Here is a 23,583-nt window from a genome sequence, read left to right as displayed (position 1 = left end):
GAACCTTGTCAAATGCCTTACTAAAATCCATTTAACTCACATCCACTGCACTACCCTCATCTATATGCCTGGTCACCTCCTCAAAGAACTCAATCAGGCTTGTTAGACACGATCTGCCCTTCACAAAGCCATGCTGACTGTCCCTGATCAGACCATGATTCTCTAAATGCCTATAGATCCTATCTCTAAGAATCGTTTCCAACAGCTTTCCCACCACAGACGTAAGGCTCACTGGTCTATAATTACCCGGACTATCCTTACTACCTTTTTTGAACAAAGGGACAACATTCGCCTCCCTCCAATCCTCCGGTACCATTCCCGTGGACAATGAGGACATAAAGATCCTAGCCAGAGGCTCAGCAATCTCTTCTCTCGCCTCATGGAGCAGCCTGGGGAATATTCCGTCAGGCCCTGGGGACTTATCTGTCCTAATGTATTTTAACAACTCCAACACCTTCTCTCCCTTAATATCAACATGCTCCAGAACATCAACCTCACTCATATTGTCCTCACCATCATCAAGTCCCCTCTCATTGGTGAATACCGAAGAGAAGTATTCATTGAGGACCTCGCTCACTTCCCCAGCCTCCAGGCACATCTTCCCACCTTTATCTCTAATCGATCCTACCTTCACTCCTGTCATCCTTTTTTTCTTCACATAATTGAAGAATGCCTTGGGGTTTTCCTTTACCCTACTCGCCAAGGCCTTCTCATGCCCCCTTCTTGCTCTTCTCAGCCCCTTCTTAAGCTCCTTTCTTGCTTCCCTATATTCCTCAATAGACCCATCTGATCCTTGCTTCCTAAACCTCATGTATGTTGCCTTCTTCCACCTGACTAGATTTTCCACTTCACTTGTCACCCATGGTTCCTTCACCCTACCATTCTTTATCTTCCTCACCAGGACAAATTTATCCCTAACATCCCGCAAGAGATCTCTAAACATCGACCACATGTCCATAGTACATTTCCCTGCAAAAGCATCATCCCAATTCACACCCGCAAGTTCTAGCCTTATAGCCTCATAATTTGCCTTTCCCCAATTAAAAATTTTCCTGTCCTCTCTGATTCTATCCTTTTCCATGATAATGCTAAAGGCCAGGGAGCGGTGGTCACTGTCTCCCAGATGCTCACCCACTGAGAGATCTGTGACCTGACCCGGTTCATTACCTAGTACTAGATCTAGTATGGCGTTCCCCCTGGTCGGCCTGTCCACATACTATGACAGGAATCCGTCCTGGACACACTTAACAAACTCTGCCCCATCTGAACCCTTGGAACTAATCAGGTGCCAATCAATATTAGGGAAGTTAAAGTCACCCATGATAACAACCCTGTTATTTTTGCACTTTTCCAAAATCTGCCTCCCAATCTGCTCCTCTGTATCTCTGCTGCTACCAGGGGGCCTACAGAATACCCCCAATAGAGTAACTGCTCCCTTCCTGTTCCTGACTTCCACCCATATTGACTCAAAAGAGGATCCTGCTACATTACCCACCCTTTCTGTAGCTGTAATAGTATCCCTGACCAGTAATGCCACCCCTCCTCCCCTTTTTCCACCCTCTCTATCCCTTTTAAAGCACTGAAATCCAAGAATATTGAGAATCCATTCCTGCCCTGGTGCCAGCCAAGTCTCTGTAATGGCCACTACATCATAATTCCATGTATGTACCCAAGCTCTCAGTTCATCACCTTTGTTCCTGATGCTTCTTGCATTGAGTTACACACATTTCAGCCCTTCTACCTTACTGTCTTTATACCGTTTATTCTGCTTCTCTTTCCTCAAAGCCTCTCTGTATGTTAGATCTGGCTTTACTCCATGCACTTCTTTCACTGCTCTATCGCTCTGGGTCCCATCCCCCTTGCAAATTAGTTTAAACCCTCCCGAACCATGCTAGCAAACCTACCTGCAAGGATATTGCTCCCCCTCGAGTTCAGGTGCAACCCATCCAATCTGTACAGGTCCCACCTTCCCCAGAAGAGATCCCAATGATCTTAAAATCTAAAACCCTGCTCCCTGCACCAACTCCTCAGCCACGAATTCAACTGCCACCTCCTCCAATTCTTACCATCACTGTCACGTAGCACTGGCAGCAATCCTGAGAACGCCACCCTTGAGGTCCTGTTCTTCAGCCTTCTGCCTAGTTCCCGAAACTCACACTTCTGGACCTCATCCCTCTTCCTGCCTATGTCGTTGGTCCCAACATGTATCACGACTTCTGGTTGCTTTCCGTCTCGTACCAGGATATTGTGCACCCGGTCAGAGACATCCCGGACCCTAGCACTCGGGGGGAACAAACCATGCAGGTGTCCTTCTCACGTCCACAAAATCTCCTGCCTGCTCCCATGACTATAGAGTCTCCAATGATGACAGCTCTCCTCTTCTCCGTCCCACCCTTCTGCACCAGCGGGTCAGACTCAGTGCTGGAAGCCCTGCCACCGTGGCTCACACCTGGTCGGTCGTCCCCGCCAACAGTATCCAGGACGGTAAACTTATTATTCAGGGGAATGGCTACAGGGGTGCTCTACACTACCTGTCTGCTCACCTTCGCTTTCCCCCCCTCTAACTGTCATCCAACGACCTGCTTCCGACAGCCTAGGTGTGACTACCTCCCTGTAGTCAACTATGACTGCCTCATTCTCCCTTATGAGTCGAAGGTCATCCAGCTGCTTCTCCAGATTCCTTACATGGTCTTCCAGATCACCCAGCCGTGTGCACTTCTGGCAGATGTGACTCTGTGGGAGAGGGGAGTTCCCCCAAGACTGCTGCATCTCACATGAGAGGCACATCACCGTCTCAGTAGACATTGTAAAAACTAACTGCGAGCTAGCTTGTCCTCTGCCTCTTCTCGTCGAAGCCTCTCGAATCAAAGCCTCAAAGCTCCACTCCTTCACTGGCCCACTCACGCACAATGTGGATATGCTATGTTGGTGCTGCAATGGGTGGCAAACACACTTGTTTACTGCAGAGCAGGGGTTCCAAAACTGGGGTCCACGGACCTGAGAGGTAACATATGATCTAGGTAGGGGTCCGTGGCATACAAAAGGTTGGGAACCCTGCTGTAGAGACACCTTGTAACTGATACCTCAGCACGTTATCAATCTAATTAATAATACTAATAATATATACTCCACCCCTTCTCCTCAACTCCATAAACTGGACACCTTCCAGATGAAGGGTCTCAACCTGAAACATTTCCGTCCACAGATGCTGCCTGACCTGCTGAGACCCTTCAGAAGTTTATTATTATAATAATAGATACTTTCCTTGGCACAAGTACTTACTCTGTGTCACGCCTTTGATACTGCTGAAGGGTGTAACTTGAGGGAAGACAAGCCAGCACATTATCTTCCTATAACAAAAAAACAAGCATCCAAGAATATATATTAGCAGGCAATTGAAGGGATAACTTTAAAAAAAACAAATAAAGGGACAACATATGTAAACTCAGAAAAGCAAAGTAGAATTTCACATGCAAATTCAGGTTGAATCACCCTGTTTAAAAGCCACTTAAATAGGCAAGGCATAGAAGGATTTGGCCCTAGTGGGGACAAATGAGACAATGGTCAGCATGGACAATGTGGGCTAAACTTCCCTGATAATATGGAAAACTGTCCAATTAGGTCCTGCCCACGAAAAGTAGAGAGACCCAGTCCAATCAATTATTTCCCAAATTACTCTCAATGAGCGGCAAAGGTATTAATGATGATCCCAAGTAGTGGGCAGAGTATAAAACACAAGCTCGTACCAGCACAGTCAGAGTAAAGAAAAGAAAAACAACACAATTAAAGGCAAGCAAAAAGAAGTAGTTGATCAAGTAAGTGCAAGAAATTATTTTGGGGGGGGGGGGGGGACATCAATAAGAGCAATCCCGGGACTGAATACATGAGAAGCCTTTGATCTCTGGGGCTATACACAGTGGAGATCGGAAGGATGAGGAGGAATTTTATTGAAACCTAGCAAAAACTAGAAGGTATGGAGAAGATGTTTCCATTAGAAGAAGAGTTTAGGATCAGAGAGCAGAGACTCAAAATAAAGGGAAGCCCCTTTAAAATGGAGTTGAGAAGCGATCTTTTTAGCCAGAGGGTGTGAAATTCATTGCTGCAGAGCTGTCTACACCAAGTCATTGGGTGTACTTAAGGCAGAGATTGATAGGTTCTTGATTTGTAACGGAGTTAATGGTTACAGGGAGAAGGTAAGAGTTGAGAAGAAAAACAGCCATGAACGAATGAAAGAAGTGAGTAGGGGCAGTTGGCACATTTTACGCGACACAGTTTCCAAAGTGACATTGGATTGCACATAACTAGGCACTTGGCAAGGTCCAATAAAAAGAAGTTAGGCTTAAGCAGAGTGGCCATCGCGTGAGTGGGACAGTGTAAGAGTGGGCAGTTAAAGGCCTTTGCTGAGGAAAGGTGTCGGCCATAGGCAGATTTTTTTGATTATTTATTCTTTCTTATTGCACATTTAGAGCAGTGGGGTCACCAGGCAGGATAGTGGAATGCTCCACTTGCGGGATGTGGGAAGGCACAGAGACCTCCACTGTCCCTGACCACTACACTTGCAAGAAGTGCATCCAGCTGCTGCTTCTAACAGACCGTGTTAAGGAGCTGGAGCTAGAACTGGATGAACTCCGGATCATTCAGGAGGCTGAAGGGTATATACAGGAAGGTAGTTTCACCCAAGGTACAGGACACACTTAACTGGGTGACTGTCAGGAGGTGGAAAGGGGCTAGGCAGCCAGTGAAGAGTACCTCTGTGGCCATCCCGCTCAACAACAGGTATACCACTTTAGATACCACTGGGGGTGGATGACCTAGCAGAGGAAAGCTAGTCTTTAGCTCAGAAGGGAGAAGAGGTGTGCTGTGGTGAAAAGTGAAAAGTGACTCCTTACTTAGGGGAACAGAAAGGAGGTTCTGTGGATGAGAACGAGATTCCTGGATCATATGTTGCCTCCCAGGTGCCAGGGTCATGAGCATCTCAGATCAAGTCCACAGAATTCTTAAGTGGGAGGATCAGCAGCCAGAGGTCATGGTCCAAATAGGTAACAATGACAGGAGTAGGAGGGGTCACAAGGTCCTGCAAAGTGAGTTCAAGGAGTTAGGTGCCAAGGTAAAGGACAGCACATCCAGGGTTGTGGCATCATGATGTCTACCGGTGCCACGTGGCCAAGGAGATGGTGTAGGAGGGAGGACGTCAGATTTCTTGTATCATTGGGCTCTCTTTCATGGAAGGTGGGACCTGGACAGAAGGTACAGCTTGCACCTGAACTGGAGGGGAACTAATATACTAGCAGGAAGGTTTGTTAATGAACTATGGACACAGTGGGGGTGGATGGAAGGAGGTTTAAGCTTGAGTTATGGGGGATGAGAAGCAGAGTTCCAGAACCGATAGTGGAATGGTTGTGGAGAAAGATGAAGTTAAGCCTACCTACAATATCAGAAATCAGAGGCATGAAAATGGTGGGAATAATATTTTAAGCTGCATATATTACAAAGCAAAGGCAGATGAGCTTCGGGCATGGATCAGCACGAGGAATTATTATGTTGCAGCTACTAGTGAGACTTGGTTGCAAGGGGGCAGAACTGGCAGATCAACGCTACTGGGTTCTGAGTTTTAGACATGACAGAGCAGGAGGGATTAAAGGGGAGGGGTTGCATGATTAGTCAGGGAAAATGACATGGCAGTGCGTAGTCAGGACAGACAAGAGATCTTGTCTGGTGAGGCTTTATGGTCAGAACTGAGGAATAGATAAGTAGGACCACATTAATGGGATATTATAGGCGATCAAACAGTCAGCAGGATGAAGAGGAGCAAATTTGTAGAAAGCTCACAAACTTGCAAGAAACACAAGGTTGTGATAGTAGGTAATTTTAACTTTCCACATATTGACAGGGACTTCAATGAGCCAATTGGCCTAATTCTGCTCCTAGGGCCTTAAAATGAAAATGAAGCAACAATCAAATCTGGTTCACTATGTATGAATGAGCAGAGTTTATTGAATAATGCTGCCATTCACAAGCAGGGACAGCCATCAAGGAGTATCATGTGATGATGCTGAAAGGTCTGGGCATTAAATATTCTTGGATACGAAACGTCTAAGGAAAGGAGAAGTAGCAGAACTAAGAAATGTGCTGGAGACAGACAATAGACAATAGATGCAGGAGTAGGCCATTCTGCCCTTCAAGCCAGCACCACCATTCACTGTGATCATGGCTGATCACCCACAATCAGTACCCCATTCCTGCCTTCTCCCCATATCCCTTGACTCCGCTATCATTAAGAGCTCTATCTAACTCTTTCTTGAAAGCATCCAGAGAATTGGCCTCCACTGCCTTCTGAGGCAGAGCATTCCACAGATGCACAACTCTCTGGGTGAAAAAGTTTTTCCTTAACTCCGTTCTAAATGGCCTACCCCTTATTCTTAAACTGTGGCCTCTGGTTCTGGACTCCCCCAACATCAGGAACATGTTTCCTGCCTCTAGCATGTCCAATCCCTTAATAATCTTATATGTTTCAATCAGAGCCTCTCTCATCCTTATAAATTCCAGTGTATACAAGCCAAGCCCAGTCGCTCTAATCTTTCAACATATGACATTCCCGCCATCCCGGGAATTAACCCAGTGAACCTACACTGCACTCCCTCCATAACAAGAATGCCCTTCCTCAAATTTGGAGACCAAAACTGCACACAGTTCTCCAGGTGTGGTCTCACCAGGGCCCTGTACAACTGCAGAAGGATCTCTTTGCTCCTATACTCAACTCCCCTTGTTAGGAAGGCCAACATGCCATTAACTTTCTTCACTGCCTGCTGTACCTGTATGTTTACTTTCAGTGACTGATGAACAAGGACACCAAGATCTCGTTGTACTTCCCCTTTTCCTAACTTGACACCATTCAAATAGTAATCTGCCTTCCTGTTCTTGTCACCAAAGTGGATAATCTCACACTTATCCACATTAAACTGCATCTGCCGTGCATCTGCCCACTCACCCAACCTATCCAAGTCATCCTGCATTATCTCAACATCCTCATGTTACTTTTAATCCCTTCAACTAAATCATTAACGTATATTGTAAATAGCTGCCGTCCTAGCACTGAACCCTGCGGTACCCCACTAGTCACCACCTGCCATTCTGAAAGGGACCTGTTAATCCCTAGTCTTTGTTTCCTGTCTGCCAACCAATTTACGATCCATGTCAGTACCCTACCCCCAATACCATGTGCTCTAATTTTGCCCACTAATCTCCTATGTGGGACCTTATCAAAGGCTTTCTAAAAGTCCAGGTACACTACATCCACTGGCTCTCCCTTGTCCGTTTTCATAGTTACATCCTCAAAAAATTCCAGAAGATTAGTCAAGCATGATTTCCCCTTCGTTAATCCGGGAGGCGGGAGGAGAAGATGGTGGCGTGACACAGCATGCGCAGCTCTCCAGTGAAATGATATTGTATTTGTAAGTAGGATGCCGTGCACAATTCTGATTTGATGGAGACAGACGTGAGAAGGCACAGAGGAACATCTGGAGAAATTTCTGAAATGTCGGTTCGCTGCCGCTGCTACTGTGTGATCGAGAATCTCTGGAGTGTAGGCCCCAAAATCCCCGGCTTTGCCTGCTGCTGGCGACCGAGGCTGGGGTCAAAGCGTTCAGCAGAGATGGGGCTCGGTACTCGGTGTCGGAGCTCGAAGTTTTCGGACGGCTCAGAGTCGGACTGTGGTCGGGCATGGCAGGGAGAGTTTTCTTCCTTCTCCCGTCCGCGTGAGATGTGGGACTTTCGAGAGACTTTGAACTTTTTTTACTGTGCTCACGGCCTGTTCTTCATCAAGTTATGGTACTAGGTGAGAGTAAGAGTTCGGCATGGACTAGAAGGGCCGAGATGGCCTGTTTCCATGCTGTAATTGTTATATGGTTATTGTTGCACTGTTGTAACTATATGTTATAATTATGTGGTTTTTGTTAGTTTTTCAGTCTTGGTCTGTCCTGTGTTTCTGTGATATCACACCGGAGGAATATTGTATCATTTCTTAATGCATGCATTACTAAGTGTCAATAAAAGAGGACTGCGAGTCCTCATAATCTAATCTAATCTAATCTATATCCATGCTGACTCGGACCAATCCTGTTACTACTATCCAAATGTGCCACTATTTCATCCTTTATAATTGACTCCAGCATCTTCCCCACCACTGATGTCAGGCTAACTGGTCTATAATTCCCTGTTTTCTCTCTCCTTCCTTTCTTTAAAAAGTGGAATAACATTAGCTACCCTCCAGTCCTCAGGAACTGATCCTGAATCTATAGAACATTGGAAAATAATTAACAATGTGTCCACGATTTGTAGAGCCACCTCCTTAAGTACCCTGGGGTGCAGACCATCAGGTCCTGGGGATTTATCAGCCTTCAGTCCCATCAGTCTATCTAACACCATTTTCTGCCTAATGTGAATCTCCTTCAGTCCCTCTGTTACCCTAGGTCCTCCAGCCACTACTACATCTGGGAGATTGTTTGCGTCTTCCCTAGTGAAGACAGATCCAAAGTACCTGCTCAACTCGTCTGCCATTTCCTTGTTCCCCATAATAAATTTTCACCTGTTTCTGTCTTCAAGGGCCCAACTTTGGTCTTAACTAATTTTTTCCTCTTCACATACCTAAAGAAGCTTTTACTATCCTCCTTTATATTCTTGGCTAGCTTGCCTTCGTATCTCATCTTTTCTCCCCATATTGCCTTTTTAGTTATCCTTTGTTGCTCTTTAAAAGTTTCCCAATCCTCTGGCTTCCTGCTCATCTTTGCTATGTTATATTTCTTCTATTTTATTTTTATAGGAGATGGAAGACACAGACAAAAACAAAAAAAATTCAAAGAAAATGTGTTTGGCTGGAGGCAAGAAACTGGAGGATCTGAAGGCAATTGATAGGAATGTAGGAAGAAAAGGTCACAGGGGAAATTAGTGAGGGAATGAGACTGCTGTGAGCTAGCATAGACTTGAGGGGCTGAATAGCCTCCTTCTCTGCTCTAAGGAAAAATGGAAAATCTGTCCTGGATAATTTTCTAGAAATCTATTACTGGTCAAATAAGAAAACAGGTTTTGCTTGATCAGATACTGGGGAATGAGGTAGGTCAAGGGCACCAAGTTTTAGAAGGTAAACACTAAGGACACAGTGATCACTAGTTTTAAGTCAGCTACAAAAGAGAAGGAGCCACACTAAGTACAAATAATTAACCAGAGAAAAGCTAAAGGGTGAGAGCGGATCTGACCCAAGCCAATCGGAATCAAAAGTTGACAGGTTGCCGCATTATAGGAAGGATGTGAAGTGGGACTACTTACTCTGAAAAAGAAATTTGACGGAAATATGCAAAACAATGTGTGTCTACAGAGTGGATAAAGGGAAGCTGATGCCTTTTTTGGAAGGGACAATAGATGTCACAGGTTAAAACATAGGGAAAAGAACTAACAGTGAAAGGATGATTGGATCCTTGATTTCCTCACTTGCAGACTCCAGTAGGTTTGGTTTGGCAGCAACACCTCCACAATTACCATCAGCACAGGTGTACCACAAGGCTGTGTGCTTAGCCCCCTGCTCTACTCGCTTTATACTTATGACTGTGAGGCTGAGCACAACTCCAATGCTGTATTTAAGTTTGCTGACATCACCACTATCACTGGCTGAATCAAAGGTGGTGACAAATCAGCATATAGGAGAAAGATTGAAAATCTGGCTGAATAGTGCCATTGAACAACTACTCAATGTCAACAAGACCAGGGAACTGACTATTGACTTAGGTAGGAGGAAACCACAGGTCCATGAGTCAGACCTCACCAGGGGATCAGAGGTGGAGGGGGTCAGAAACTAAATTTCTTGGTGTTATCATGTCAGAGGATCTGTCCCGGGCAATTACAAGTGCAATTACGAAGCAAGCATGGCAGGGCCTCTACTTCCTTAGAAGTTTGCAAAGATCTGGCACGACATCAAAAACTGACAAACTTCTATAGATCACAAACAAGAGAAAGTCTGCAGATGCTGGAAATCCAAGCAACACAGAAAATGCTGGAGGAACTCAGCAGGCCAGGCAAGGTGTGTTATGTAGGACTAGATGTTAATATCCCTTATTTGCACTCCTGAGACGTGCTGCCGAGACTCTGTGGGGTGGCCAAGTGAGTGGTGGCATCTTCTGGGTTATCAACTTGGTGTCCTCTTTCCTCAGTGTTTCGCTGATAGGCCCACGACACCTCCGGAGGGTTCAGCAGTGAATCCCAGCGTCCCAGGCTCACCCCCCAGATGCCTTTCACTCACTTGGGGGCCCAGATGGAATCCTTTCTCTTCATCCAGAGCCACTGACTACCCTTTTCAGCAGCTCTGGAGAGGTCTTTGACTGCTTGTCGGTGTGGCTTCCCTTGCACTCCCAACTCCCAGAGTAGCCTTGATATTGATGTGGCTACAAATGCTCTGCAGCCTACTTTGACCGGTCGGACCCTTGCTTTCCAGCCTCATTGTTGCACATCGGCTGCAAGCTCAGCATACCTCAGCTTCTTGTGTTCGTAGGCCTCCTCCACTGCATCCTCCCAGGGCACTGTAAGCTCGATGATGTAAACGAGATGGAGTGAGGCCGACCACAGCACAAGGTCTGGTCTGAGGCTGGTTTTCGCGATTTTAGTTGGGAAGCAGAGCCTCTGGCCTAAGTCTGCCACCATCTTCCAAACATGTGCCCTGCCTAGCTGACCGGTGTCTGGTCTCTATGTATCGAGTCTGGCCTGACACTCACCTTCCTGGACAAATGCTGTTAACGGCCAGCGGGATGAAGGGGGAGGGAGACCGTTGACTGCTGCAAGACACCATAGCACCTGGTTGTGCTGCCAGGTGTATTGGCTTTGAGTAAGGCTGGTCTTGCAGCCCACCAGAATGTGTTTTAGTGTAGCTGAAGTCGGGCAGAGGGAGCATGTGGGGTCCTCTCCATACCACTGGCTGAGATTCATTGGAGACAGCTTGATCTTCAGCTGAACCTGCTCGATGTTCTCTTGAAACTTTCTCAACAGGGATCCAGTACAAGCCTTGGTCGTGGTGAGTGTTGTGATATTGTCCATGTATGCTCTGATAGGCGGCAGCCTCAGGCCAGGTCTTATGCGCTGTCCTCCAACCACCCATCCAGATGCTCTAATGATCACCTCCATGGCCATGGTGAAGGCTAGCAGGGAGATGGTACAACTGACCATGATTCCCACTTCCAGATGTTGCCACACTTGGTGTAATCTGCTGTTGTCAAACATTGCTGCACGTCCTGGAAGTAGGCCTTAATGAGGCTTGTGAGGGCCACTGGGACCCTGAAGAAGTCGAAAGCAGTCCAGAGGAGGTTACGAGGGACTGAGCCGAAGGCGTTGGCGAGGTCCAGAAACACCATGTGAAGATCTGTTCCCTCCTTCTTGGCGACCCAGATCTGATGCCAGATGGTGCAAGCGTGTTCCAGATAGCCAGAGTAGCCCAAGATTCCTGCCTTCTGGATTGATGTATCAATCAGGTGGTTTCTTTGCAGATATCTTGACAGCCTATGAACCACCACACTAAGGAAGATTTTGCCCTCAACGTTTAGGAGACTAATCTGGCGGAATTGGCCAACTTCTGATTAACCCTTTTCTTTTAGGATCAGGATTCCTCCGGCTCTCTGCCAGGATGTTGGTATCTCTTGCTTACGTCATACCACCTTCATGAGCCTCCAGAGGAACTGCAGGACACCTGGTGCATACTTGTACAGTCTGTATGGCACTCCATTGGGACCTGAAGCTGCTGCGGCCCTTGCTCTATGCACAATTTTCTCCACCTCACTCCATCTAGGTGGGCTGATATCTAGTTGGTGTTCCGGTGGATGGATTGGTGGCACGTCAGGTGGGAGGGTGATCTCTTCGTGGCGTCAGTTGTCTGTGTATAACTTTTCCAGGTGTTTCTCCAGTTCTGCCTTTGACACTAAGAGACTTCCACTCTTCTCCCCTGTGAAGAGACCCTTCACAAACTTGAAGGGATCTTTATAGAAGCTTGTTCTTGTCCGCTCCTTCTTCCTGCGCTTCCTTACCAGGTTCTCAGCTCTCCTCAGTGTCGTGAGCCTGCTCTGGATGTCTGCTTGCAACAGGTTTATGCCTTCTTGCTCCTCCTCTGTGGCCTTCCTCCATTGTTTCTTCAGCTGCCTCCTCTCTCTGACTAGATGGATCTATTTCCTGCCTCCTGGACTTGGTGGGGATCGTCAATGTAGTTTTCTTCCTCTCTAGCACTCCAAAACGTTCCGCTCCATAGCTACAGATTAATTCCCCCATCCTTTCCAACTTCTTCATGGTGGTGCCTCCGAGCATCTCTAAGATGTTGGAGAGGTCAGCATTGACCTCCTCCCACTTTGTCTTCTCGCAGGATTTTGGCCACTTGATCAACGGCTTTCGCCCCTGGATCTTCTTTTCCATAGAATAAAGTACAGTCGATGTTTTGGGACGAAACCCTCAGTTTTGCTGAAGGGGTTCGGCCCAAAATGTCAACTGTACTTTTTTTCCCCCCTATAGATGCTGCTTGGCCTGCTGAGTTCCTCCAGTATTTTGTGCGTGTTGCTTGGATTTCCAGCATCTGCAGATTTTCTCGTTTGCGATTGGAATCTTCTATAGATGTGTGGTGGAGAGTATATTGACTGGTTGCATCACAGCCTGGTATGGAAACACTGATACCCTTGAACTGAAAATCTTACAAAAAGTAGTGAATACAGCCCAATCTATCACGGGCAAAGCCCTTCCAACCATTGAGCACATCTACGAGGAGAACTGTTGCAGGAAAGCAGCATCCATCATTAAGGACCCCCACCATCCAGGCCATGGTCTTTTCACACTGCTGCCATCAGGAAGGCGGTACAGGAGCCCGCGGACCCAGACCACCAGGTTCAAGAACAGTTATTATCCCTCAACCTTGAACCAGAGGGGATAACGTCACTTGCCCAATCACTGAATTGGACTCACTTTCTTTTTTTTCGTAATTTATTTTTTATTGAAGTTCATCATCAAACGAACATTTGCATAAGATGTATTTCAGATACTGTACATATATATCATATAATCATATTTGTCACAAATCTCCACATAATATTTATCTGAGGTACACACTTATAGAAAGGAGAGGAAAGAAAGAACAATCGAAAGAAAACTATGTACAAAGTAAGGAGTGATCTTTTTTTTTACAACATATTCATTGATTTGTGAGAATAAAATCAGGCCTATGAGGTGTTATGTAGTTAACCCATTTTCCCCAGTATGAATAAAATTATTCCAATTTATGATTAACAGATGCTGTTATCTTCTCCATTTTGTAAATGTCCATTGTAATTTAACCATATAACAATTACAGCACGGAAACAGGCCACCTCGGCCCTTCTAGTCCATGCCGAACTCTTACCCTATCCTAATCCCACCGACCTGCACTCAGCCCATAACCCTCCATTCCTTTCCTGTCCATATATCTATCCAATTTAACTTAAAATGACAACATAGAACCTGCCTCAACTACTTCTGCTGGAAGCTCATTCCACACAGCTACCACTCTCTGAGTAAAGAAGTTCCCCCTCGTGCTACCCCTAAACTTTTGTCCTCTAATTCTCAACCCATGTCCTCTTGTTTGAATCTTCTCCACTCTCAATGGAAAAAGTCTAACCACGTCAACTTTATCAATCCCCCTCATAATTTTAAACACCTCTATCAAGTCCCCACTCAACCTTCTATGCTCCAAAGAATAAAGACCTAACTTGTTCAACCTTTCTCTGTAACTTAGGAGATGAAACCCAGGCAACATTTTAGTAAACCTCCTCTGTACTCTCTCAATTTTATTGACATCCTTCCTATAGTTCGGTAACCAGAACTGTACACAATACTCCAGATTTGGCCTTACCAATGCCTTGTACAATTTCAACATTACATCCCAACTCCTATACTCAATGCTCTGATTAATAAAGGCCAGCAAACCAAAAGCTTTCTTCACCACCCTATCCACATGAGATAACATCTTCAGGGAACTATGCACCATTATTCCTAGATCCCTCTATTCTACTGCATTCTTCAATGCCCTACCATTTACCATGTATGTCCTATTTTCATTAGTTCTACCAAAATGTAGCACCTCACATTTTTCAGCATTAATCTCCATCTGCCATCTTTCAGCCCACTCTTCTAACTGTCCTAAATCTCTCTGCAAGTTTTGAAAACCTACCTCATCATCCACAACGCCACCTATCTTAGTATCATCTGCATACTTACTAATCCAATTTACCACCCCATCATCCAGATCATTAATATATTACAAACTACATTGGACCCAGAACAGATCCCTGAGGCACACCGCTACACACCGTCCTCCAATCTGACACACAGTTATCCACCACTACTCTCTGGCGTCTCCCATCTAGCCACTGCTGAATCCATTTTACTACTTCCATATTAATGCCTAATGATTGAACCTTCCTAACTAACCTTCCATGTGGAATCTTGTCAAAGGCCTTACTGAAGTCCATATAGACAACATCCACTGCTTTACCCTCGTCAACTTTCTTAGTAACCTCATCAAAAAATTCAATGATTTGTCAAACATGACCTTCCACACACAAATCCATGTTGTCTGTTCCTAATCAGATCCTGTCTATCCAGAAAATTATATACACCATCTCTAAGAATACTTTCCATCAATTTACCCACCACTGACGTCAAACTCACAGACCGATAATTGCTAGGTTTGCTCTTAGAACCCTTTTTAAACAATGGAACCACATGAGCAATACGCCAATCCTCCGGCACCATCCCCGTTTCTAATGACATTTGAAATATTTCTGTCAGAGCTCCTGCTATTTCTACACTAACTTCCCTCAAAGTCCTAGGGAATATCTTGTCCGGACCCAGAGACTTATCCACTTTTATATTCCTTAAAAGCACCAGTACTTCCTCTTCTTTAATTGTCATACTTTCCATAACTACCCTACTTGTTTCCTTTACCTTACACAATTCAATATCCTTCTCCTTAGTGAATACTGAAGAAAATAAATTGTTCAAAATCTCCTCCATCTCTTTTGGCTCCGCACATAGTCGTCCACTCAGATTCTCCAAGGGACCAATTTTATCCCTCACTATCCTTTTGCCACTAACATAACTGTAGAAACCCTTTGGATTTATTTTCACCTTACTTGCCAAAGCAGCCTCATATCTTCTTTTAGCTTTTCTAATCTCTTTCTTAAGATTCTTTTTACATTCTTTATATTCCTCGAGTACCTCATTAACTCCAAGCTGCCTATATTTATTGAAGAACCCTCTCTTTTTCTGAACCAAGTTTCTAATATCTCTTGAAAACCATGGCTCTCTGAAACTTTTAACCTTTCCTTTCAACCTAACAGGAACATAAAGATTCTGAATCCTCAAAATTTCACATTTAAATGACCTTCATTTCTCTGTTACATCCTTCCCATAAAACATATTTTTCCAATCCACTCCTTCTAAATCCTTTTGCATCTCCTCAAAGTTAGTCTTTCTCCAATCAAAAATCTCAATCCTAGGTCCAGTCCTATCTTTCTCCATAATTACTCTGAAACTAATTGTATTGTGATCACTGGACCTAAAGTGCTCCCCAACAAATACCTCCGTCACCTGCCCTGTCTCATTCCCTAACAGGAGATCCAACACTGCCCCTTCTCTAGTTGGTACCTCTATATCTTGCTGCAAAAAACTATCTTGCACACATTTTACAAACTCCAAACCATCCAGCCCTTTTACAGAATGGGCTTCCCAGTCTATGTGTGGAAAATTAAAATCTCTCACAATCACAACCTTGTGCTTACTACAAATATCCACTATCTCCTTACAAATTTGCTCCTCCAGTTCTCGGTCCCCATTAGGTGGTCTATAATACACCCCTATAAGCGTCACAACACCTTTCCTATTCCTCAATTCCACCCAAATAGCCTCCCTAGATGAGTCCACTAATCTATCCTGCCAGAGCACTGCTGTTAGATAATCTCTGACAAGCAATGCAACACCTCCCCCACTTGCCCCTCCTATTCTATCACACCTGAAGCAACGAAATCCTGGAATATCTAGTTGCCAATCACACCCCTCCTGCAACCATGTTTCACTAATAGCTACAACATCATATTTCCAGGTATCAATCCATGCTCTAAGCTCATCCACCTTTCTTACAATGCTCCTAGCATTAAAATAGATGCATTTAAGAAGCTCTCCACCTCTTACTCTCTGTTTATTCTTAATTAAGCAAACAACTTTGTTATCTTCTTCTTTTTCCCCTACATCAACCTTCCCTCTCCTAGTCTCCTTAATTTAATTCCCTCCCCCCAACCATTCTAGTTTTGAAGTCACCTCGGTAGCCCTTGCAAATCTCCCCGCCAGGATATTGGTTCCCCTATGATTGAAGTGCAACCCGTCCCCTTTGTACAGGTCATGCCTGCGCCAATAGTGGTCCCAATGATCCAAAAGCCCAAATCCCTGCCCCTTGCTCCAATCTCTCAGCCACACATTTATCCTACATCTCATTGCATTCCTACTCTCACTGTCACGTAGCACAGGTAGTAATCCCGAGATTACGACCGTTGTCGTCCTTTTTCTCAACTCCCTATATTCTTCTTTCAGGACCTCTCCCCTTTTCCAACCTATGTCATTGGTACCTATATGTACCACGACCTCTGGCTCCTCTCACTCCCACTTCAAGATCTCTTGGATGTGATCAGAAACGTCACGGGCCCTGGCACCAGGGAGGCAAACTACCATCCGGGTCTCCTGACTTCGTCCACAGAATCGTCTATCTGACCCCCTAACTATTGAGTCCCCTATTACTACTGCCCTCCTCTTCCGTTCCCCATCTTTCTTAGCTACAGAGCTGGACTCTGTGCCGGAGGGACGGCCAGTGTTGCTTCCATCATACATTTAAAGTTGGGTTCTCCTGTGATAACCATATCCTGATAAGGGTCTTTTTACCAGCCACCAGCAGTACATTCATTAAATATTTATCTCTTCTCAACCTTTCTTGAGATATATACCCAAAATATATGGTCTTACTCTCTGAGGGTATTTCACATTTAAAGATGTCTTGTAGGGCATTATGTATCCCACTCCAATAGTCTTTGATAATGGGGTATTCCCAGAAAATATGATAATGGTTTGCATTTTGATTTCTACAATTTCTCCACAAACAGGGTTACTATCATAATGGGATTTCTGAGAGGGTGTAATAAAATACCTTATCAAGTTTTCCCACCTGAACTCCCTCCATTTCTGTGAACTGGCACACTTCCATTGATACCTCCATATTATTGTCCATTTTTCCTCAGATATTATTATCTCTCCTTCCTTCTCCCATTTTGTTTTAATGTATGAAGTCAAATGTGTTTTAAGATTTGACAAACCCTTATACATGCTTGAAATTATTCTACTACTGTTGTCTGAATTATATGCTTTTCTAAATAGCTCTATCAAACATGTACTTGCCTTGGTTACATTTTTAACCGTCCTAATAACATACTGTCACATCTGTAAATACCAGTAAAAGTCTTGTTTTTCTAATGAATGTTTCTCTTTGAGCATTTCAAAACTGAACAGTGTTCCTTCTTTCATTATATTCCAAATAGCTGTTATTCCTTTAGCTGTCCAGTCCTTAAGTCTAGCATCCAGTTTATTTGGCGTAAAATCCGAGTCATGTGCACACCATTTAAGAATTGCAATGTCTCTCTCTAGTTTATATTCTTTTATAATAGTTTTCCATATTTTAAGAGTCCATTTTACCCACAGGTTATCAATAGTATTTATGTAACTTTTGTCAGTTGTTATCAGCCAAAATTGCCTGTATGGGGATGGAAAGTATCCTCTCCTCAAAGTTCTCCATTGAGCGTCATATGATGGGTTGCACCAGCATATCACGGTTCTCAACTGTGCTGCAAAATAATAATCTCTAAGAGAAGGTAGGCCCCATTCCCCCTTTTCCTTGGCTAATTGCAAAGTTTTGGGACGAACTCTGGGCCTTTAACCTTGCCATATATATCTTGATAGCATCTTGTTCCATTCATTGAATTGATTTTGGTTAATCTCTATTGGTAGGGTCTGAAAGAGATATAGTAGTCTGGGCAATATATGCATTTTAATAGATTCAATCCTTGAACTGAGACCAAGAAAAGGAATTAGGTTCCATCTTGTTATATCTTCCTTAATTTTTTTTAATATATAGGCTGATAATTGCATTCTGATAATTTTGCCAAATCTTTTGGCATAATGATGCCTGAATATTTGACAGACTCTGTTTGCTATGCCCAAGGATATCTACTTTCAATTGCTCTTGGTGGGCTATAGTTATATGAAAGTAGTTGGGTTTTAACTGGACTCACTTTCAAGGTCTCTTCATCTCATATTCTCAACCTTTATTGCTCATTTATTATTTTTTCTTTTGTATTTGCATAATTTGTTGTCTTTTGCACATTGGTTGTTTGTCTGTCCTATTTGGTGTGGTCTTTCATTGATTCTATTATGGTTATTAGATTTATTGAGTATGTCCACAAGAAAATGAATCTCAGGATTGTATATGGTGACTATATATATATATATATACACACACACAAATATTGAAGTTGGTGCGTGGCCACGTGGTTAAGCATTCATTTAGTGATTTGAAGGTCGCTAGTTTGAGCCCCAGCCGAGGGAACGTGTTGTGTCCTTGAGCAAGGCACTTAACCACACATTGCTCTGCAATGACACCGGTGCCAAGCTGTATGGGTCCTAATGCCCTTCCCTTGGACAACATTGGTGTCGTGGAGGGGGGAGACTTGCAGCATGGGCAACTGCTGATCTTCCATACAACCTTGCCCAGGCCTGTGCCCTGGAAACCTTCCAAGGCGCAAATCCATGGTCTCATGAGACTAACGGATGTGTGTGTGTGTATATACATACATATATATATATATATATACATTGATAATAAATTTAATCTTTGAAACCTTTCTATTCATGTACTTATCCAAGTACCTTTCAAATGATTTAATGTACCTGTCTCAACCACTTCCACGAGCAGTTCATTCCATATAATGATCACCCTCTTGGTGGAATAATTTACCCCCAAAATTCCTATTTATTCTTTCCCCTCTCACCTTAAACTTATTCCCTCAAATTCTTGAATCTCCAACTCTGGAAAGGCTGTGCAGTCATCCCATGCCCCTCACGATTTTATACACCTCTATAAGGCCACCCTTCATTCCCCCATACTCCAGTGAAAATAGTGCTAATATGCTTAACCCCTCTCTATAACTTAGTCTCTCAACAATAGCTCCATACAAGTGCAAATTTCTGCTCTATCCCCTCCGTTTTGAGATGTTGCCCCCACCAAATATTGAGCTTTAGTGAAGGCTGAACCTGATCTTGGCCAAGAACTGTCCCTCATGTTTTTCCTGTGTCTTTCCTCTGTACTTACCCTGGACCAGAAGATATTAACTACAATGACAAAATGAGCCACGAGGGTCAGAAATCGTGATGGTATAAGGCTGCTGGGCATCAACATCTCCAGTTCCTGCTCTGCACTCAAGATGTACCTGCAGAAATAAAGAGGAATCTTTGAAACGCAAGACAAATATTCTCTCATGTCTACCCCAAGATTGAAACCAGCATTGCTCTACAGCTAACTTTGGAGAGAAATAAAATGAAAACATAAAATACTGATACAACCATTGGGTGCACTGATCCCCAGATTCCTGCAAACGCCTCAACTCCAGGCTTATCCCCAACTCGTTTGATCCTGGGAACAATTCTGTTCATTATCTCCGCTTCCTTTCTCTTCAGCCCAGGAACAGTCCCCTATTCGGTCCAGAATTCCCTTTATCCTGGAAGATGTCCCCGCCTTATCCACAATTCTGTGATTGTGAGAAATCGGCCGTCTCAGCCGAGGAAAATGCCAGCAAAACTTATCCGGCTATCAATTAATTCCCTGCAACTAATCCCCAGCGAAAGTCCCCCATCTGGCCCTCTGAGCTCCCTCACCCTCAGCTAATGCAGAGAGGGGCAAGAGCAGAGTGAACGGCAGGAGCGGGGAATGGAGGGCCAAGGAGAGGGACGTCCCTTCACCAACCCTGATCTGGGCAACTCCACCCGCAGCAACACATTCAGCCCCTTTCCCACATCCAAACCCTCCTCCTCCTCCTCCTCCCCTCTTCTGCCTCTTGCTCGCTCCCATTCCGCTCTGTCTCCGCAGAGGACGCGCGATTACTCAGGTAACTAAGGGCGTGGGACTTCGGCCTATCATTACCGACTGGATCCGGGCACCTGGCCATGTCCCGCGGAAACAGACCTGCTCCCACCTTCTCCTCCAGCGTCCCCCTCCCTGACTTGACCCTCAGGTCCCTCACCCTCAACAGTACCTCACCTAACTCCCGGTTCACGATGGCAGCCCTGACCCGTACGCCTGCGCATTGAGATCCTTCAACATGAGTGGAATGCCTACTCTGACGCGTGGCCTTCTGGGTAATACAGCAGCCATTATTTGGTGCTTGGCGCCGTCCGAGTGATGACCTGAATTCATAAACGTGAGAGATTCTGCAGATCCAGAGCAACTATACGTCAAGCTAAAAGGGCAAGTTGGAGGAGTTTTTGCAATAAAATAGGAAGAACAACACCTGTGGGAGGTATGGGGAATGATTAAGAGGATGGGAGGAGATAGAAGGGAATGGGAATATCCAGTAATGATATCTGAGGAGGAAACGGCAGTCTCCAGTAGGGATAAGGCTGAGGTCATGGCCAAGTCATTTGTACAGATACACAGTTCAGAAAATTTGTCTGAAGAAGGGAGAAAGAGAAGGGAAAGAACAATGATTCAACACCCAGGTGTGTTAAACAGGAGGGAAGGAACAGATGATATAATTGATGATCCATTTACGTTAGCAGAAATGGTGAGAGCAATAAAGAGATCGAGAACAACCTCCCCAGGGGATATGCTCTGTGATGCTAAAAAATCTAGGAGAAGGAGTTCTCTTGAAGTTGCTGCATTTTTATAACAGAATGTGGGAGGAGGGAAGATTACCAAGTACATGGAAAGAAGCAGTAGTAATTCCAGTAAGGAAGCCTGTCAAGGATCCATCAAAACCCACTAGCTACAGACCAACAGCATTAACATCAAATATATGTAAGATAATGGAAAGGATGATAACAGAAAGGTTGTCCTATGAGCTTGAGAAGAGGGGAATGCTGGCAAGTTATCAGAGTGGTTTTAGAAAGGGAAGGAATTCCATGGACTCAGTGATAAGGTTAGAGACTGAAATAAGGAAGGCCCAGGCAAATAAAGAATCAGTAGTTGCAGTGTTTTTTGACATTGAAAAAGCCTATGATATGATGTGGAAGGAAGGATTATTAATTAAACTGCACAAGATGGGGGTTGGTGGGAGAGTTTTTAATTGGATTAAAGATTTTTTTGTTTGGTAGAAAAATTCAAGTTGGGATTGGATCAGAATTATCAAAACAGTACATAGTGGGAATTGGCACACCTCAAGGTAGTGTGATTAGCCCGTTACTTTTCATCATTATGATCAATGATGTCTTCACAAAGGTACCAGTGGATATAGGTAGGTCACTGTTTACGGATGATGGGGCCTTGTGGAAAAGAGGCAGGAACATGGAGCATATAATCAGGAAACTACAAGAAGCAATTGATGAAGTGGTGGAGTGGGGTTACGATTGGGGATGTAGATTTTCTGTAGAAAAAACTCAAACTGTATTTTTTACCAGGAAAAGAATTGAGGTAGGGAAGAAGTTAAGGATGTATGGGATTGAATTAGAAAGGGTTGGATCATTTAAATTTCTGGGAGTTATATTTGATTCACGATTAACATGGGCAGACCATATCAGGAAAGTTGAGGAGAAATGTAAAAAAGTAATAAATGTGATGAGATGTTTGACTGGTAGGGAATGGGGAGCAAGTTGTTCAGCTTTGAAGAGAATGTATGTGGCTTTAGTAAGATCTGTGTTGGACTATGGAAATATAGCATATGGATCAGCAGCTAGGTCTCTTATAAGGAAACTGGATGTGATTCAGGCTCAGGCTTTGAGAGTGTGCAGTGGGGCTTTTAAAACGTCACCAGTGTCAGCCCTACAGGTAGAAATGGGAATAATGCCTTTGGAACTAAGAAGGATGCAACTGATGGCACACTACTGGGCTAACTTGCAGGGACTCAATGATTCTCACCCTGCTAAAGGAGTGTTGCAGGAGTGCTGGGAAAATGGGAGGTTTCAGAGGGATACCTTTAGTCAGGTAGGGAATGATATTGCTAAAGAATGTGGAGTGTTCGATCTAAGGATAAGTCCTTCAGTAGTTTATCCGGTTGTAGCTCCATGGAAGCTTGTATGGCCTGACATAGACTGGCATTTGTTAGAGGTAAAAAGGAAAGAAAGATATAAAACAGATTTGGTAAATGCATTTAACCATCATGTGATGGAAAAGTATAGTGATTATACTCACATTTATACGGATGGTGTGAAGGAACCTGAAACAGGAGTGACAGGGTTTAGGGTGGTAATACCAGCAAAAGAAATTGGAATCAGCAGAAGAACATCTAATAAGTTTGGGGTGTTTACAGTGGAGATGCTGGTAGTGTTGGTTGTGTTGCAATGGGTGCAGAAAGCCAGACAAGTCAAAGCATTGATATGTTCAGATTCATCCTCAGTTCTAGCAAGTTTAAGGTCTTTTCACACAAACAGTCGGCAAGATGTACTTTATGAAGTCCTTCAGTTAGTTGCAAGAATTGCAAATCAGGGAGGTCAGGTAAAATTTCTATGGGTTCCAGCACATGTAGGGGTGAAGGGGAATGAGAGGGTGGATGAGTTGGCAAAGAGGGCGTTAAAGAAAGAAAATGTGGAAATGCACATTAGTATCAGTAAAGCAGAAGTTAAGTGTGTAATCTGGGAAAAAGTCAACCGAATGTGGCAAGAAAGATGGGACAGGGAGGGGAAAGGGAGGCATTTATATCAAATACAAAAGAGTGTTGCAGGTACTAGGGTAGGTAGTGGATACAGAAGAGAGGAAACTGTGTGGACTAAGTTAAGGCTGGGGCATTGTGCATTAAACAAAACATTGAAAATGATAGGGAAATACCAGACAGGATTGTGTGAGGAATGTCAGGAAGAGGAGTCAGTAGAACATGTAGTTTTGTGTTGCAGGAAGTATGGGATACAGAGAGAGATGATGAGAATTAAGTTAAGGGAGTTGGGGGTGCAGGAATTCACATTAAAAGGGTTGCTGGGCATGGGTGAGAGAGCACAGGTTAGGGTATTTTTAGCTTTCTTAAAGGGTACAGGGGTTTTTTATAGGATATGATGGATAAACAAGAATAGGGTACTAGGATGGCCAAAGATGGTAGGATAAAGTGTAGGTTAGGGTGTCTGTGTGTGTGTGTGTGTGAGATTGGGTGAAGGGATTTAGAATGTATGTCTAGTGCACACTCTGGAGCTGAAGGTGGTGGTAATGCACTATTAAGCTGAGTGCCAACTGCTGTAAAACAAGACACAGACAGACAGATCCAGAGCAAGGTGGTTGTTGGGCTGAGGAGTAAGCAGTTGGGA

The 23,583-nt window shown here is 44.2% G+C and overlaps 1 protein-coding gene across 4 annotated transcripts in view; it reads right to left on the bottom strand.

Annotated features, from left to right (window-relative positions):
• LOC140185143 (transmembrane protein 107-like) overlaps positions 1 to 20,452 on the bottom strand; it is a 57,688-nt gene extending 37,236 nt beyond the window's left edge. For 3 of the 4 annotated variants that reach the window (XM_072238516.1, XM_072238517.1, XM_072238518.1), the window contains exons 1-3: positions 20,399 to 20,447; positions 19,454 to 19,571; positions 3,283 to 3,350 (exon numbers count right to left, since the gene is read on the bottom strand). In XM_072238516.1, the coding sequence (XP_072094617.1) occupies positions 3,283 to 3,350; positions 19,454 to 19,571; positions 20,399 to 20,445 (233 nt within the window). In that variant the 5' untranslated portion in view covers positions 20,446 to 20,447. Of the gene's footprint in view, positions 1 to 3,282; positions 3,351 to 19,453; positions 19,572 to 20,393 lie in introns of all 4 variants that reach the window. The other variant, XM_072238519.1, reaches the window with a different exon arrangement.
• Between the last annotated feature and the right edge of the window lie 3,131 nt (positions 20,453 to 23,583).

Source organism: Mobula birostris, chromosome 20, assembly GCF_030028105.1.
Source record: "Mobula birostris isolate sMobBir1 chromosome 20, sMobBir1.hap1, whole genome shotgun sequence".
In the NCBI taxonomy this organism is placed as follows: Eukaryota; Metazoa; Chordata; class Chondrichthyes; order Myliobatiformes; family Myliobatidae; genus Mobula; species Mobula birostris.
This window is presented reverse-complemented; position numbering and strand designations above follow the sequence as displayed.